Genomic DNA, 18,638 nt, shown 5'->3' on the forward strand with positions numbered 1-18,638 from the left:
GCTGGACTGTTTCCCCCTGCGTGTGTGTACTCCTCTAGTATAATTGGTTCTGGCCGTGTTTTGTTAAGATAACAGGGAAGGGGAGTATTTTGTCCCTTCCCTCTAGCGAAAACATATGAACTCTGTGAGGTTATGGCTTCTCAAATTCCCCACCTCACCCTCCTTTATAAGCCCCACCACACTACGGGGGATCTGCAGAGAACATTCTAGTGGAGCAAGGGGAAAGACGCTGGAGCAGGATGTCTTCCACACAGACTGTGGAGGGCTCCCCTGCTGAACACAGCGTGTCTTCAGCGGAGAGCAACCTTGCAGACGACGCTCCCTGGAAGAAGATCCAGAAGAACACCTTTACTCGCTGGTGCAACGAGCACTTGCGTTGCGTGGACCGGGAGATCGAGGACCTCCAGTTTGACCTGAACGATGGACTGACCCTCATTGCCCTGCTGGAGGTGCTGAGCCACAAGAAGATGTTCAGGAGGTACCACACACGGCCCACCTTTAGACAGATGAGGCTGGACAACGTTTCTGTGGCTCTGGAGTTCCTGGAGCAGGAGAACATCAAGCTGGTGTCAATAGGTAGGTGAGGGGCTTAGTGGTGAGGCTTGTTGTTGTCATTGGAAATTAACAGAACATAGACAAAAGAAACACAGACATACTCAGTGTTAAGTTAAAGAAAAAGACTCCATTAATATTGTACTATACATTAAAGATTTTGATGGTTCTTTTATTTCTTTATTTTAAAATGGGGGGGGGGGGGGGGGGGGGGGGTAAAGTGAAAGGAACTTACAGCCTGACACAGCGTTGCATTATTAATGCTCTTGTGATTGCAGTTTGAGTATGCAACAGTGGCTGAACATAATGCTAACACACACTATACATACTGCTGGTCCCCACAGACAGCAAGGCCATAGTAGATGGGAACATGAAGCTGATCCTGGGCTTGGTGTGGACACTGATCCTCCACTACTCCATCTCCTCTCCGCTGCTCGAGGACGGGGGGCAGGACAAGGCCAGGAAGCAGACCCCAGAGCTCCGGCTGCTGGGCTGGATCCAGGACAAGGTGCCTGAGCTGCCCATCACCAACTTCAGCCAGGACTGGATGAACGGCAAGGCTCTGGGAGCCCTGGTGGATGGACTGGCCCCAGGTGGGAATTCTGACCTTCATAGTCTACTTGGTTCCCTCCTGTTTCTGACTTTACCTGACTAAAAAGTCCTTGACTCCTACTCCACTAGGTCTGTGCCCTGATTGGGAGAGCTGGGACGAGGTGCAGCGAGTGGACAACGCCAGAGAGGCTATGCAGCAGGCTGATGAATGGCTAGGGGTGCCACAGGTGACAGTTAGGGATACTAACATTCTATTGGTTTATCTGTATCGAGTTGGCCTGAAACTTGACATTCTAAAAAGACTGTTCCTTGAAGGAAATATGGTGTGAATTATGAAATCCCCCCCCCCCCCACACACACACACACACACACACTAGTAATATGCTGAAATGTCCAGAGGGAAGTAAATCATGTGCTCAGCACAGCTCCAGTCAGCCATATCCAGTTCTGTTTCTCCACCTCCCTATCCTGTTTTGTAATAGCTGGCGATGACATCTTTGGCTTTTGTTTCTTGGAAAAGCCACTGGGGAACAATGCTCGCCATCCACCTCATCATCAGTCTTTTTTTCTTGTGTTTACCACAAGCCAGTCCTCCAGTGCTCCTTTTCAATAAATGGTGTCAGAACTCTGCTCTCACACACACACACACACACACACACACACACACACACACAGCGGGTTGATGGATGACATCATGTCACATAGCAGAGTTAGATCACTGGGGTTGTTCAGACTGCCATGGTAACATCACCTCAACCCTACTGGTTGGAGGTAGGGCCCCCTCACTAACAGTCTAGCTAAGTTCAGCCACACCCTCAAAGAGAACAAGTAGGAGCTTAACATCTGTTTCACAATTGTGAGATTGCATCATAGGTATAATTCCTATGTGAGCAGGTCATCGCCCCAGAGGAGATCATTGACCCCAGGGTGGATGAGCAGTCCATCATGACCTACCTGTCAATGTTTCCCAAAGCCCAGCTGAAACCGGGGGCCCCCCTGAAACCCAAATCAGGTGTGTCCCTGTTTTGACCCCTTTAAAATGTGATCCTTTCTGGATACAAACATGCTCATTAGCATCAGTTCATGTGATTACACCCATCTGTTTTTAAGTAAGATCAGGTAATGTAGGATGTTTGGATTAGCGTTGAGTTGGTCGTCCTTGTACAGTACAAACCTACTTTTTCATCAGGAGATATCCAGTCTTCTCCTTTGACCTCGTAGTTTCTTTGCCATACTGTGTGTTTCAGTGTCCAAGCCGAAGGCCTGCAGAGCGAGTGGCCGGGGGCTGCAGCCTAGAGGCCTGAGGGTGGGCCAGACTGCAGACTTCAAGGTGGACACCAGCAGAGCTGGGCCTGGAGACCTGGAGGTGCATGTCACAGGACCTGGTGAGTCTCGTCCTCCTCCTTCCTCTGTTTGACATCAGCAGCAGCTTTCTAGTTCTGCTGCGATGCCTGTTTGTTTGTTGTTGTTGCCTTGCTCTCAGGGTAGACGTGTTCATTCTTTCACACTTGGCAGATGGCTCAGAGGTACCTGTTCAGCTGGAAGATGCCACGGATGACATGTATGCTCTTCATTACCACCCTACTGCTCACGGCCACCATACCATAGACATCACATGGGCTGGGGAGCACATTCTGAAGAGGTGAACACTGACACGACTCTAAACCTGATCTAAACATTGGGGGCGATTTAATATGTTCTTTATACATAATCCATACATGTTTTTACATTTGTGTTCGTGAATGTAGCCTATCCAACTTAATGTGTTGTGGTGTGTTGACAGCCCGTTTAAGGTTGGGGTGTGGCCAAGGGCTGGTCCCCAGGTGGTGCGTGCGTGGGGGCCCGGTCTGCAGGGGGGTGTGGTGGGAATGTCAGCTGACTTTGTGGTGGAATCTATCTGTGCTGAGGCAGGAATGTTGGGTATGTGCGTTTGGATGAACCAGTTTATAATCTTAATGGGTGCATTGGGAACACAATAGTATGGTTCAGGATGACTATCCTGTGGTCTGCAGGTTTTGCCATCGAGGGTCCTTCTCAGGCCAGGATGGAGTGTGATGACCAGGAAGACGGTTCGTGTGATGTGAGGTTCTGGCCCACAGAGCCGGGTGAATACGCTGTGCATGTCACGTGTGATGAGGAGGAGATCCAGGACAGTCCCTTCATGTCCCACATTAGCCCAAACAGAAAGAAGTCCTACCCACACAAGGCATGTGGTCAAGCAGTTCTGTACTAGTTTAATTGAGGCCATCTGTGGTAGTTTCACAGATGTAGTTTCACAACCATTATTTGTATTTGGTATTCATCACATAACAGTGCCTTGTGCCTATTTATTCTTTCTGTTTTGTCATGTTTTAGGTGAAAGTCTTTGGACCAGGAGTCAGTCAAACTGGCTTTGTACTGAAGTGTGCCATAGAGTTCACAGTGGATACCAGGTTTGCTGGAGATGGATCTTTGGGCCTTTATGCACAGGTTAGTTATTAAGTTTGTTGATTACTGTTTTATTTTCTATACTGGATATCAGGGCTTCGATAAAGAGGAATGAAACATGTTTTTACATATATGCCGTATCCTTCCATTTCTGGTGAACAGAACTTTGATGGAGAGCCTGTCAGTGTGGAAGTGGTCCATAAAGACAATGGCGTGTACACCTGTTCATACACAGCAATGACAGAGGGTAAACACACCATCTCTGTGTCCTGGGGAGGAGTTAGTGTTCTTGGCAGTCCCTTCAGAGTGAGTGCTCTGAGATGGCTTCTGGCTCTGGACAGAATTGCCACACTGTAATTTTAAACAAAATGTTTAGTACTTACAAAACAATATAGTAAATGTATTATTGTTAAGTAAAAATAACATGTTTTGATAAATGTGGCAGTGAGGTCCTGAAGACACAACACAGATTGTTACATATACAGTATATATTTTTTATTCCAGGTGATGCCTGCCAGGGTTAGAATTGAACCTTCGTTCAACACTTCCACAAAAAGGTCTAAAAAGTCAGGGATACTTGGTGAGCAGAATTTCCTTACTTGACTAAAAGGTTAAATGTTTAATGACTTGTAATGTGAGTTAGAATGAAGCCTTGGTCTTATTCTACATATTGTACTGTAGGAGATGGGAATGACCAAAACCTTGCAGAAAGCATTGATTGTATGGACAAGCTTGACCTGAATGTAACCAGTCCAACGAAGTTGCCATCTGATGCAAGCAAGGTAAATTGCTAAACACATCCTATAGACACACACACGTACAAACGACCACACTCACACACACACACAAATGTCCCCTCTCCTCAGGTCAAGGCTTATGGGCCAGGATTAAAGGGGGGGGTGATTGGCAGCCTGGCAGAATTGACCATTGACACCAGCAGCTGTGGCAGCGGGCAGCTCTGTGTGACAGTGGATGGACCCTGCCCAACCAAAATGAAATGTTTGGATAACGAGGATGGCACCTGCACTGTGACCTACCTGCCAACAGAACGTGGAAAACATCTGATCAACATCCTCTTCCAAGGAATACACATCCCAGGCTCCCCATTTCAGGCTGATGTCCACATGCCTTTCGACCACTCAAAGGTGGTGGTGTCTGGGCCAGGTCTGACCAAGGCCAAAGTTGGCGAGCCATGTGTTGTGAACATAGACTGTGCCCTCGCTGGGGTTGGAGAGCTCTCTGCAGAGGCTGTATCTGAGTCTGGCCACAGGGCCAAAACCAAGGTGAGAGAAAACCTGGATGGCACCTACACAGTGGTCTACGTGCCCCTCACAGCAGGTGTTTACACGCTGAGGCTGAAGTACGGAGGGAAGGTGCTGGCCAACTTCCCCTCTGAGGTGGTGGTGGATCCAGCTGTGTACACCAGCCAGGTGAAGGTCTGTGGGAGAAAGGCAGAGGGGGAAGGTGAATTGGATTTTATATCGACTAATATTAAATAATGTCATAATTCCCATTATTCATTATGAAGAATCAACAGTGCTTTAATCAATATTACCTATGTGATGTGCTGTAAATGATGTATCTCCAGACCAGAATGACCTTGAAGAAGAAAGTAAACCAGGCAAATTCTTTGCCAGTGGCATGGGACTTGTACAGGGTGTAACAGGGCAGAACAACAGTTTCAGTGTCAGAAGCAGGTGAGAGGAGGTGTCTGGTGTGCAACAAATCAAGTTACCTTGTAGTCTTACTCGCTAACCCATGAGACTTCTGTGTTTACAAACACTCATCTGATTTGTAGGAGAAATGGAGCTGGAGGGCTACACATCAGTGTCGAGGGACCATCAGATTCCATGGTCTCTTGCATAGAAAAACAAGATGGCCGCTATGACATACAATACGTCCCTAGTATGCCAGGAGTCTATGACATTAACATCACTTCTGGAGGAAAACACATTCTAGGCAAGCTTCCAACGTTTACACAATACGTTGGCCTCAAAAAATATATGTTCTCATATTTTAAATGTCATAATGTACATTCATAACATTTAATTAAGATGCACTTGTTCAAGCAGGAAGCCCTTTCAGAGTACCAGTGAAAGATGCCTTAGATATTAAGGATGTGAAAGTCTCTGGGTCAGGTGTGGAGATGGAAATGTGTCCCCAAAGTCCTCAGACCTTCACTATTGACTGCAGCAAGAGTGGAGAGGCCCCAGAGTATGTGGCTGTTATGACACCTAGTGGTGAGTGGGTTTTGTGCATTCACAGGTAAAATAAGGTTGAATGAACAGACTCAATGCATAATCATTTATTTATTGATGTAGGTCAAATGGAACTTGTGGAGGTGACAAACAATGGAGATGGAACATGTTCAGTAGCCTACTCTCCTTCCATGGAGGGAGCTCACTCTCTGCTGGTCAAATATGCTGATGAAGATGAGTGTCATTTGTAAGTGAGTCTGAGGCAACAAAACTAAACATGAGTTGTTATACAACAAATCTGCAGGGTTTTTTCCTGGCATTTCTTTCTTGTTTTACAGTCCAGTTCCATTCCAAGTGCTTCCCACCAAGGAGACCAACAAGTTAAAGGTCTCTGGTCCAGGTTTGGAATCAGGACTTTGTGCCAAAGTTCCTCAGACCTTCTCTATTGACAGCAGCAGTAGTGGAGAGGCTCCAGAGTCTGTGGCTGTAATGACACCGAGTGGTACTCAAGTTATTTCAATACATACTGTGTGTACAGCAAAGTGTTTGATTGGTCTCTAGAGGATATCTTAAAACTAAACATGCATGACAGGTTCCTTCATGTATTTCCATACCAACAGGAAAGATGGAGCATGTGGAGGTGACAGATAATGGAGATGGAACATACTCAGTAGCCTACTCTCCTTCCATGGAGGGAGATCACTCTCTGCTGGTCAAATACTCTGATGAAGATGACTTCTGCAGGTTAGACTTGAAAAGAAATGTCAAATAAAGAAATTTGGTTTAATTCAGATCTCCCTCACTTCAAAACTTAGGTCACAGTTAGGCTTGTCCCTGTATCTACATTGACAGGAAGACTGATCTGTGCTTTCTATTGTAGTCTCTCTGACTTCCAAGTGCTTCCCACCAATGATTCCAACAAGTTAAAGGTCTCTGGTCCAGGTTTGGAATCAGGACTTTGTGTCAAAGTTCCTCAGACCTTCACTATTGACAGCAGCAGTAGTGGAGAGGCTCCAGAGTCTGTGGCTGTAATGACACCGAGTGGTGAGTGTCTGAAACATCAAATACATTCTCATTTATAGTTTGTAAGCGTGTATTATAACAATGCACATCCTTAAAGATGGGTATTTTATGCCAAGAGGTAACGTTATTACATGTTTTACAATTTATATTACTATAGATTTGGCCAGTGATTACTTTTTCCTTGTTTGATATATGCAGGAAAGATTGCGCATGTGGAGGTGACAGATAATGGAGATGGAACATACTCAGTAGCCTACTCTCCTTCCATGGAGGGAGATCACTCTCTGCTGGTCAAATATGCTGATGAGGAGGAGTTCTGCAGGCAAGGACAAATCTGGTGACATCTTTCACCATACTTTCATTTTGACCATACATTGTAACCAGTTTATATCAAAAATCACTTTTGACGTAAACATGTATTGTAGTCCCTTCCAGTTCCAAGTCGTGCCAAGTGACCCCAGCAGGAAGTTGAGCGTCTCTGTACCAGGGTTGGAGTCAGGAGTCTGTGCTCAGATACCTCAGACCTTCACCATTGACAGCAAGAATGGAGAAGTCCCAGAGTCTGTGGCTGTTAGGACACCAAGTGGTAAGGATGTAATGTTTCAATACAATACCTTAATAAAGCAAGAATGTGTCCTTAGTAAAGATATGTTTTTTTCTCTACTGGTATAAAGATCGTTTTTCCTTCAATGTACAAACAGGTAAATTGGAGCGAGTGGAGGTGACAGATAATGGCGATGGAACATACTCAGTAGCCTACTCTCCTGCCATTGAAGGGGCTCACTCTGTCATGGTTAAATATGCTGATGAAGATGACTTCTGCAAGTAAGACTTTAGGTCTATTTCTGTGTCTTATTGATCAAGTAATCTTTTGGTAGCCTTACATTAACCTTCAACCTATGTGAATAATGAATAATTATTATACTCTTCATTTCAGTGTCTCTGACTTCCAAGTGCTTCCTACCAATGATTCCAAGAAGTTAAAGGTCTCTGGTCCAGGTTTGGAATCAGGACTTTGTGCCAAAGTTCCTCAGACCTTCTCTATTGACTGCAGCAGTAGTGGAGAGGCTCCAGAGTCTGTGGCTGTAATGACACCAAGTGGTAAGAAATAGGTTTTATGTTGCTGTTTTCTAAAATGTGTTTCCAAATTGAGAACTTTGCAACTGCAATCTACATTCATAAGTTGCTTTCACTCATCTTCTTCATTATCTAGGAAGGTTAGAGCATGTTGAGGTGACAGATAATGGAGATGGAACATACTCAGTAGCCTATTCTCCTTCCATGGTGGGAGATCACTCTCTGCTGGTCAAATATGCTGATGAAGATGAGTTCTGCAGGTAAATCCAATTATTACAATTAATATTGTTTTGAGGATCCTCTTTCTTTCTGATGTATAAATAATTTATTCAATTATATTGCAGTCCTTTCCAGTTTCAAGTGCTGCCAAAGGGTCCCAGTAGGAAGTTGAGCATTTTGCTTCCAGGGTTGGAGTCAGGAGTCTGTGCTCAGATACCTCAGACCTTCACCATTGACAGCAAGAATGGAGAAGTCCCAGAGTCTGTGGCTGTTAGGACACCAAGTGGTAATGAAGTTATTTCACTACATACTGTATGTACAGCAAAGTATTTAATTGGTCTCTGGAAGGCATCTTAAAAATAAAAATACATGACAGGTTCCTTCATGTATTTCCATACCAACAGGAAAGATGGAGCATGTGGAGGTGACAGATAATGGAGATGGAACATACTCAGTAGCCTACTCTCCTTCCATGGAGGGAGATCACTCTCTGCTGGTCAAATACTCTGATGAAGATGACTTCTGCAGGTTAGACTTGAAAGGAAATATAAAATAAAGAAATGTGGGTTGATTCAGATCTCCCTCATTTCAAACTTAGGTCACAGTTAGTCTTACCCTGTATCTACATTGACAGGAAGACTGATCTGTGCTTTCTATTGTAGTCTCTCTGACTTCCAAGTGCTTCCTACCAATGATTCCAAGAAGTTAAAGGTCTCTGGTCCAGGTTTGGAATCAGGACTTTGTGTCAAAGTTCCTCAGACCTTCACTATTGACAGCAGCAGTAGTGGAGAGGCTCCAGAGTCTGTGGCTGTAATGACACCAAGTGGTGAGTGTCTGGTGCTCATTTACTGTCTGTGGTAACAAGAAGTGTTGTTTAAAAACTGTATACATAGTTATTGGCTATGTTTTTTTCTCATTTGATATATTCAGGAAAGATGGAACTTGTGGAGGTGACAGATAATGGAGATGGAACATACTCAGTAGCCTACTCTCCTTCCATGGAGGGAGATCACTCTCTGCTGGTCAAATACTCTGATGAAGATGAGTTCTGCAGGTGAGTCCCATGGTTGAATTTTAAGTTGACAATCATTTAGTACAATGATTTACTCTTAACTTGAATATTTATATATTTATTGTAGTCCCTTCCAGTTCCAAGTCCTGCCAAGTGACCCCAGCAGGAAGTTGAGCGTCTCTGTACCAGGGTTGGAGTCAGGAGTCTGTGCTCAGATACCTCAGACCTTCACCATTGACAGCAAGAATGGAGAAGTCCCAGAGTCTGTGGCTGTTAGGACACCAAGTGGTAAAAATGTGACCAATATGAAATAATGAACAATGAAACAAACAACAGGAAGTGATTGAATGGCTTTTTTTGTAGTTGTCAAGTAGCTTGTCCTTTTCCACAAATCTGTTACATGTGGTCCCAGGGGAAATGGAGCGAGTGGAGGTGACAGATAATGGAGATGGAACATACTCAGTAGCCTACTCTCCTTCCATGGAGGGAGCTCACTCTCTGCTGGTCAAATACTCTGATGAAGATGACTTCTGCAGGTAAATAATGTACTGGCATTGAAAAGTAACATTCTATACTATAGTATACTTTTATACTGTATGAATGTACTATAGTGTCACATGACAAAAATGTCCCCTTTTTTCTGACAGTCCCTATAACTTCCATGTTATGCCTGCTAATGATGCCATCAGTTCAAAACACTCTGGTGATACTGAATCAGAGTCAAGGGTCTCTGCCAAAGTCCCTCAGAACTTTACCATAGGCTGCAGCAAGACAGGAGATGCCCCAGAATCTGTGGCTATGATGATGCCCAATGGTAAGGGCTGGGAAAATACATACTGAAAATAAAATACAGATATCCAATGAATATTATTAAACATACATAACCTGAAACAATGGGATTTACAGGGAAAATAGAACATGTTGAGGTGACAGATAATGGAGATGGAACATACTCAGTAGCCTACTCTCCTTCCATGGAGGGAGCTCACTCTCTGCTGGTCAAATATGCTGATGAGGAGGAGATCTGCAGGTAAAATGGAACGCTGAAGAATGACCATTTCAAAATATCATGCTCTCGTTTTCATGGTCTATCCTTCACCAGTCCCTTTCAGTGCCACGTGCTTTCCTGTCACGATGCCAGTAAAGTCCAGGCCAGTGGACCAGGTTTGAAATCGGGTCTACCTGCCAGCCTTCCTGCTAAATTTGTTGTTGACACAACTGAAGCAGGAAAGGCTGAATTAACAGTGAGGATAATTGTAAGTTCAGAGCTATTTTGAATTTATGTATATATTCAAACATATTGTGTTTGCTTTTAACCTCTTAAGAGATCTCAAAAACAAACTGGTCAGACATTTCATGAAAATTCACCTAATCATTGATGAGAACTTTGGTTCTGCTGCGTGCGTCACTGTTTATTATTTTCAGGATCCTGATGGCAGAGAGCGAAGAAACATTATCAGTAGTAGCCGTGATGGCACCTATGAGGTCTCCTACATTCCAGACAAAGCTGGTGGCTACCAGGTTGTCATTAGATATGGTGGTGATGAGATCCCCTCCTCACCCTATCATGTCTGGGTCATCGCAACAGGGGACGCTGACAAGTGCATTGTCACAGGTCTGAAGTGCTGATGCTTATGGGCACTTCCCTTGCAATTGTATACTTTTCATTTCCTGAAACCCCCTGAACCATCATACTCAGATGGAAAGCAACTCAACTTTGGCCTTCTCATCCTCCAGGTCCTGGGCTGGGCACTGTCATCAGTGCTGGGGAAGAGATTGGCTTTGTGGTGAACACACAGTCTGCTGGGATGGGCAAGGTCTCATGTTTTGTGTTGACTCCTGATGGAACGGAGGTGGAGGCAGATGTTATCGAAAAACAGGATGGGACCTTCGAGATCTGCTACAGTGCCAGCCAGCCGGGGAACTACATCCTCTCAACAGGCTTCGGAGGGGAGTGTCTGTTCACCCGACCCTTTGAAGTCATGGTGAGAGACTGAAACTGGTCTAACCCTTTGTTTAAAATAGCAAAGTAGAGTAAGTCATGGATAATGTGAACTATTTATTCTTTGTATTTATGCAGTTTTGGTTCTGTATCTGTCATGAAACAAATAGTTCTGTGTGTTTTTATGATCTTTTTCGTGTTTGACCAGGCACCTGACAATGAATTGAACCATGGACAAGTTCCCAAGGACAGCCTCCAGCTTACGGTATGAACAAACTCAACTTCCTCCCTGATCCCTGATCTCCCTGACCCACTTTAGAAAGTATATCCTTTGTATGTACTGCACCTCATCCTCAAGCTTTTAGTTTCAGGACCACTCAGTCTCTCCTTACCCCTCCTCTGCAGATGATGCACGGCTCCTACATTCCCCTCAGGAGAGGAAACCCAACTGGACTGATGCCGTTTGACATTGTCATGGCCTTTGGTTTCCCTGAGAGCGAGATTACAGGTGACACCTTTCACACCCAGGTTCAACTTTAGACGTACATAATTCTTTTTTCTTTAGCTTGGTGATGTATTTGTATTGTTGTATTCTAACTCTTCAGGAGAAGTGTGTATGCCGTCAGGGAGTAGGGCCCAAGCCGAGGTGGTTGATAATGGAGATGGAACAGTGTCTCTTATGTATGATCCTACTGAGGAGGGCCTGCATCAAATGCACATCACAGTAAATGGCAGCACTATCCTCGGTAAGACTGTAAGGCATTCATAGTACAATGTACCGTGTATGTTTACTTACAATCTAGTTTCTGTTACCTTGTCAGACTTTTCTGGAGGGTGAGGTCTCAGGCTTTTGTTACACAAAACCTGTATTTCAGAGAGTCCTCTCCAGTTTTATGTGAACAATGCCAGCAGTAGTGACCTGATGGCACATGGGCCTGGCCTCATCTATGGCACCTCCAATGAGCTTGCAGCCTTTACTATCTTCAACAAAGACTTAGCCCTTGGTAAGTGCTGCAACAGAGAAAAGATGAGGACAAAAGAGGACACAATAACACTGTAGACCTATAAACACGGACCAGATGGATCTTTCATTTAAACTTCCCAGGTGAACTGGACATTGCCCTGGAGGGTCCATCTAAGGCTGAGATCCGCTGCCTAAACAACAGAGATGGTACCTGCACTGTCACCTACCTTCCCACAGCAGCTGGAGACTACAGCATCCTGGTACGCCACAATGACAATCACATTCCAGGAAGTCCTTTCAAGGCCAGGATCACTGGTAAGCACTGTGTATGCTGGCTGCCAGATTGGAGGATTCTTCACTGATAATCATTCATTAATCCTGACTGATTTTGATCACTGATAACTGGACTTTAATTTGAAAGAGATTCCCAGTAGATAACAGTTGAAGATTGTCCTCTCCCCTGTTTGCCCAGCTACAGGCCCCAGTGCAGCGACTGGTAGTGGTGAGAGTGCTTGCAAGTCCCAGGTGAGACTGGGAACACTGGCTGACTTTACCCTGGACATCTCAGAGGAGGACATTAGCCTGCTCACAGCCAGTATCCTGAACCCCTCAGGCCTGGCCGTGTCCTGCCTGCTTAAGAGGCAGCCTGACAGCCACATTGGTGAGAGACAAGGAGCTGACAATGATATATTGGATCGGTTGACAGAGAGGGTGACAGCTGGATTGATGTTAAGGATGGATGCCATTCTGGTTTGTCGCGCAGGTATCTCCTTCATTCCCAAAGAAGTTGGAGAACACCTGGTCAGTGTCATGAAGGATGGTCAGCATGTGGCCAACAGTCCAATTCCTCTCATCATCACTCCACTGGAGATTGGAGACGCCAGTCGGGTTAAGGTGTTTGGTCCAGGGCTAGACAAGGGGCGCACCTGTGAGATGTCGGACTTTGTAGTTGATACACGAGAAGCAGGCAAGTCAGGAATTATCTCTGAGAGTAGCTAATAGCAATGGACTTTTCTGCTGTAAGCAAGAACTTGACATGTTTTTATTGTCAGGATATGGAGGTTTGACATTGGCTGTCGAAGGACCCAGTAATGTGACGATCCAAACCGAGGAGCTGGAGGATGGAACCTGTGGGGTGTCCTTCCAGCCCACAGAGCCTGGAGCCTACACAGTCTCAGTCAAATTTGCAGATGAACATGTCCCAGGTAACCCTTTCAAACTCTCCCATGGCTCACACGCAGCCCCACGTTCAATTGTGTTAGTTAAACCTGGACTGTGTTTTTGCAAGGGAGTCCTTTCAGGTCAGAGGTTACTGAGAGTGGTCATGTGAGAGAGAGCATCACTCACTACCAACGAGCAGCCACTATTACCAGTGTGGGGAACACTTGCGGGATTAACCTCAAAATACCAGGTAACATCTTAACAAACATCTACCTCATGGACCTCTGGCTATTGTCTACATCTCCTTCTACTGCAAAGCATGACTGCTCACAAAGATTTCTACCGTACTGTAGCATTGTGTAATGATTGACTCCAACCTGATACTGACTGTTCCCTCCCTTACCTTCCTGTAGGTCTCGATCCCCAGCAAATGTCTGCCCAGGTGTCCAGTCCCTCTGGGGCCTTAGAGGAAGCTACATTGAGCACCACAGGAAATGACATCTACACTGTGTGCTTTGTGCCCAGTGAAACTGGTGTCCATGCTGTTGATGTGATGTACAGAAGCCAGCCAGTCCCTGGAAGCCCATTCCAGTATACTGTGGGTCGTATAGAGGAAGGAGGACCAGAAAAGGTGAAGGCCTGGGGACTGGGACTGCAGAGTGCCAAAGCAAGCGTCCCAGGTAGAGTAGAAATATAAGTTGATGTCACTGTCTGTATCTTTACCTCTGACTAGTACATAATGATAATAATTCACTTTGATGAATGTGATTAAGAAAGAACAGGTGACCAACAAAACAAGCAACATACTGAAATCAGCATTATGATGTCATGTCTCAGTTGATTTCAGTATCTGGGCTCGCGAAGCGGGTGCTGGGAATCTGTCAGTGGCGGTGGAGGGTCCTAGCAGGGCAGAGCTGGTCCTTGAGGACAGAGGGGATGGCTCCTGTGGTATCTCCTACATCGCTCCAGAACCAGGTCCAGATACACAGGACTCCTCTCCACGTTTCCTAGAGCCCAACTATTATTATGACTGCTACAACAGTATATCTGTATGTATTTTATATCAAATAAATAACTACATTGTCATCTAAAGTAGATCATCTTTCTGGTGACTAGGTGACTACGAGGTGTCTGTCAAGTTCAACAATGAGCACATTCAAGACAGTCCTTACTTGGTGCCAGTTTATGTTCATGTGGATAAAGCATTGGGACAGAGAGACACAGGTAGGCCTCTGCTCTGTCATGACTCAGAGTTAAGGTCACAAACCAGTTTCAGACCCAGGATAACAGTCATAATGACGGGACTAAATGTGAAATAATTGTGACCAAATTGTGATCCTTCATCACAGGCCTACAGATGACATTACCCAGTGGGTGTGGAGCCTCTTCTATCTGGTCCTCCTTCATGTCTGATGCCTCCAAGGTGGCTAGCAGTGGCCCAGGCCTAAGGAAGGCTTTTGTGGGGGGGAGAAACGCTTTCTCTGTTGACTGCAGTAAAGCTGGTGAGCATACAGGAAAGGAGCTTTGGCATGAAGGTTCCATGATTGCTATTTTATATAATTATGTGAATCAGATTGGTGGTTACATTTGATTTGAGAATGTTTGTTGTATTTGCCTTTATTATTGTGAAGCGAGTACAAACATGCTTTTATTTTGTCCTATAGGTACAAACCTTCTCCTTGTAGGTATGCATGGTCCTACCATTCCCTGTGAGGAGGTGTCAATCAAACACCTCGGCAACAATCACTATGAAGTCAGCTACATGGTCAAAGAGAAAGGCAGCTATGTTTTGGCAGTGAAGTGGGGAGAGCAGCATATTCCTGGATCTCCTTTTCTTGTAGTTGTTCCATAAAGTTTACTGTATGTAGACTGATGTTTTGGAATGGTGGGTGGGATTCCTGAGAATGATAAAGCACAACACTTCTGCATATGTAAGGAAGAGGATAATGATACAGGAATTATGTATACATGTGAAATTTCTTGGATGTATAGTAACTATTCTTTCTGACTTTTCCTGCTGTTTTGTGGTAGACCTAATAAAGTTTCAGCTTGTTTGACTCACACACAAACACACCACAAATTCACTTGCTTTTTTGTATTTTGTATGTGTCCTGCACCTCGATCGAAGACCTGAAAAATATAAGTAGGTCTATTCGCTTAGAAGCTTGTACGTTCCCTTTAAAAGATTGACCGAATTATATATAGAGGTCCGGTTTTTCCCATTTCTAAAAAACAAATCAATATGACCTCACTGGAGCGATGGTATCAGCAAAGATCTACAATATTCACAAACATATTTAAAGTTAAATCTTAATACAGAACCAGATTAAATAGTCGGAGATTTAGACCTTAATACGCTTGTCAGAACTGAAAATAAGCATCTGCATGCCGTTTGAAAAGTCGATAGAGTTGATTGACTTTTGCTTGGTCTAGTATTCCAGTCCATAATAGTTATTCGAGAGGAATCGAAAGAAATTGTCATCAGATCAAGTAAGTATATCCTTTCAGAATGTTATAAAACGTTTTAACACTGTAAAAAAATATGGCAAATTGTCTTTGATTGCAGAATTATTCATCGTTTTGGTTAAACTGTTCATTATGGAATTTGAAAATGCGTCCTGTGGAATTTGAAAATGAGGACAGTTTTATTTCGTGAATATTTGAATTATATATTTAATAACTATTATATATCATATGAGTATATCTGATTATGATCGATTAGGCAATTATTCAAAGAATGATATAGCTTTCAAAGTACCCCAGTATGTTCCTCATAAGGCTAACAGCGCTGTACTGTAATAGCTCAATTTAATATATTGATTGTGCTCCAAGATGTCCTTGACCCAACATTTACCCATGCATAATTGAAGGTCAAACAGGAGTACTTTGTGTTTAATAGGGTAAGGGGATACTTGTGCCAAATCATATTATAGTGTGCTGAAGTTAAACCATGTAAAGCACATTTTGTTTCTGAATATAGAATGATAGAAACTATTCTATCCCTATAGTCATGGCTGTGGATCTGGATGTGGTGAACTTGTTTGTCATTGCTGGTGGAACATTGGCCATTCCCATTTTGGCTTTTGTCGCCTCCTTTTTTCTCTGGCCCTCAGCCCTCATCAAAGTTTACTACTGGTAAGACCCAGAGGCTGTAACCATGTCCTTCAGTTTGTGTCATCTATCATGTGCTATAATAAGCACATACAAAAACCAACATACACAAGGCAACACAAACACAACCAAATTTCACCCCGAACACAAACTCTATATTTGTTGTTGCCAAATCATGTGTCCTATACGGACAGCAGTCAAATGATCTTGTCATCTGCAGGTACTGGAGGAGGACCCTGGGCCTGCAGGTGCGTCATGCAGAATGTGGAGGCTACCGCTTCTGCTACTCCTACAGAGGGAAGCCAGGCACCAGACCATCAATCCTCATGCTGCATGACTTCTCGGCTCACAAAGACACATGGCTCACTGTAGTCAAGGTATTGTCATTCATCTGTATCTTATTCTCACTAAACAGGGTCAACTTGAGGGTCACAAGTACTTGTCTGTATTCGTGTTGTTCAGTATCTGCCCAAACACCTGCACATACTCTGTGTGGATATGCCTGGCCATGAGGGAACCACACGCACCAATGCAGAGGACTACTCCATCCAGGGCCAGGTTAGAAGGATACATCAGGTGGGTTCTGCTGCTGTCACCATAATAGCTTCCTCTATATCAGTTTGTCTACATACTGTATTTACCATCCTCTGTATAGATTTGATCAATTTTAATGAAGTAAAAGTTGTAGTGCATGTACAGCATTGTATCAGAACAGCTAATCAGACAGAGGATAACGGAAGCTTTTTTCTACTTTGGTAGTTTGTGGAGACAATTCGCCTGAACAGGAAGCCCTTTCATCTGGTTGGAACCTCAATGGGGGGCAATGTAGCTGGGGTGTACGCTGCCTGTTACCCCTCAGACATCTGTTACATTACTCTCATCTGTCCTGCTGGTCAGTGTAGATAACATTGTGTTCTTCTGATTGTTTGGAGAGAGAAAAAATATGTGAATGAAACTCAATCAAACAGATATCTTTATCTTGCAGTCATTAATAGTAATCCTTTATTTTCCTCCTTGAAGGTATACGGTACCCCAGTGAGACCAAATTTGACAATCATCTCCAGGACCTAGAGCACAGTCAATATAGTCTGGGCAACCCTCTGATTCCATCCACACCTGAGGATATGGAGGACATGCTCAGACTGTGTTCACACGTCCGCTTCAAGATCCCACAACAGGTAGGATTCCCAGTGATCCACATTCAACCAACCTTGTGTCCAAGCACACTCTCCTCCTAATTCGTGTAGGAGGTTCATCCATTCAAAATAAGAATCTGATACATTTCTGTATTCACACCTTCTATTTATTTTTCTATTCATTTGTTTTTTTGTATTAGATTCTTCAGGGATTGGTGGATGTTCGGCTTCCACATAATGACTTTTATCATGAAGGTCTGAAAAAGACAATTAACCATTGAAGCTTTCTCTATTTTATATGGGCAATGATCGATTGCCTCAGAAATTGTATACTTTGTACAATTATCTTTCATATTTTGATTTCAGTTTTTATGGAGATTGTTGGTGAGAACTCCAGGTATGCCTTACAGGAACATTTGCATCTCATCACTGCCCCTTTGCAAGTTATATGGGGAACACGGGATCAGGTAATTGGTCACCTAAAATAACTTGAATTGGAGAATGCTGAAAGCTGATCAATTGTAATTAGATTGTAACAGTGTCTAATTTCCTGTGCCTGAGGTGGTGGATGTGTCTGGAGCTGCTGTGCTTGCAGAGGCCTTGACAGGGCCTTGTAGAGTGGATGTACTGGAGAACTGTGGCCACTCGGTCGTCATGGAGAGGCCTCGTAGGACAGCCAAACTCATCATGGAGTTCATCATCTCCCAAGGCACCAGTGGCAGCACCAAGAAACACTCATGAAAACCATGAGAACCATGAGAATTACTTTCATGTGGTGACATGAAACTAATTGGCTTGTTTCATCCTCTGTTAGTTTTTAAGTTGTTCTTTTGTATTTTTAAATCCCTTAATATGAAGCCAAACCTTATTTTAATTTACAATTCTGTGTAAATGCATTGATTATTGTCGCGATTGATGATCATAAAAAAATAAAACCAACTATATTTGCAACCCTATCATTTTATTAAACACCCTCCTTTTGATACCAAGTATCAGGCCTAAATTGCCATAGAGCTCAATGATGCATATTTATGCAATTGCAAGTCGCCCCGGATTGTCTAAACACACCTCCATTCTTGATAGTGATAACTAAACGAGGACGCATGTGAGAAAAGACTATACTGAAATAGAACGCGCCCTTCGTTGTCCATATGGACATGCACGCAAGCTGTAGAGTGCGCTGCAGTACTGAAGCAGGCCTGATCTAGACTCCTTGATTCCCATTAAGGACGTTATAATACATGCACCGCGTAAAAAGTTAACT

General features: G+C 44.0%; 2 protein-coding genes across 2 annotated transcripts; both read left to right on the forward strand.

The window, feature by feature from the left end:
- Positions 1-239: 239 nt before the first annotated feature.
- Positions 240-15,195, forward strand: flnb (filamin B, beta (actin binding protein 278)). The gene is made up of 50 exons (XM_067240905.1): positions 240-576; positions 897-1,145; positions 1,234-1,331; positions 1,999-2,116; positions 2,352-2,489; positions 2,620-2,746; positions 2,888-3,024; positions 3,117-3,310; positions 3,460-3,573; positions 3,694-3,837; positions 4,036-4,111; positions 4,213-4,313; positions 4,398-4,995; positions 5,120-5,228; positions 5,330-5,490; positions 5,604-5,771; positions 5,853-5,976; positions 6,068-6,231; positions 6,350-6,473; positions 6,610-6,773; positions 6,951-7,074; positions 7,178-7,338; positions 7,454-7,577; positions 7,690-7,853; positions 7,966-8,089; positions 8,174-8,334; positions 8,453-8,576; positions 8,711-8,874; positions 8,979-9,102; positions 9,188-9,348; positions 9,473-9,596; positions 9,708-9,874; positions 9,967-10,090; positions 10,163-10,316; positions 10,486-10,675; positions 10,798-11,045; positions 11,211-11,267; positions 11,408-11,510; positions 11,608-11,748; positions 11,878-12,006; positions 12,108-12,281; positions 12,439-12,627; positions 12,730-12,933; positions 13,019-13,171; positions 13,255-13,377; positions 13,541-13,807; positions 13,965-14,102; positions 14,244-14,351; positions 14,477-14,629; positions 14,792-15,195. The coding sequence occupies exons 1-50, from the start codon at positions 240-242 to the stop codon at positions 14,977-14,979; spliced, it is 8,010 nt and encodes a 2,669-aa protein (XP_067097006.1). The 3' UTR covers positions 14,980-15,195.
- A 381-nt stretch (positions 15,196-15,576) lies between these two features.
- abhd6b (abhydrolase domain containing 6, acylglycerol lipase b) lies at positions 15,577-18,212 on the forward strand. Its single transcript, XM_067240907.1, has 9 exons — positions 15,577-15,617; positions 16,136-16,262; positions 16,459-16,615; positions 16,701-16,814; positions 16,998-17,130; positions 17,259-17,416; positions 17,575-17,629; positions 17,741-17,841; positions 17,936-18,212. The coding sequence occupies exons 2-9, from the start codon at positions 16,138-16,140 to the stop codon at positions 18,113-18,115; spliced, it is 1,023 nt and encodes a 340-aa protein (XP_067097008.1). The 5' UTR covers positions 15,577-15,617; positions 16,136-16,137; the 3' UTR covers positions 18,116-18,212.
- Positions 18,213-18,638: the final 426 nt, after the last annotated feature.

Source organism: Osmerus mordax, chromosome 7 (genome assembly GCF_038355195.1).
Source record: "Osmerus mordax isolate fOsmMor3 chromosome 7, fOsmMor3.pri, whole genome shotgun sequence".
Lineage (NCBI taxonomy): Eukaryota > Metazoa > Chordata > Actinopteri > Osmeriformes > Osmeridae > Osmerus > Osmerus mordax.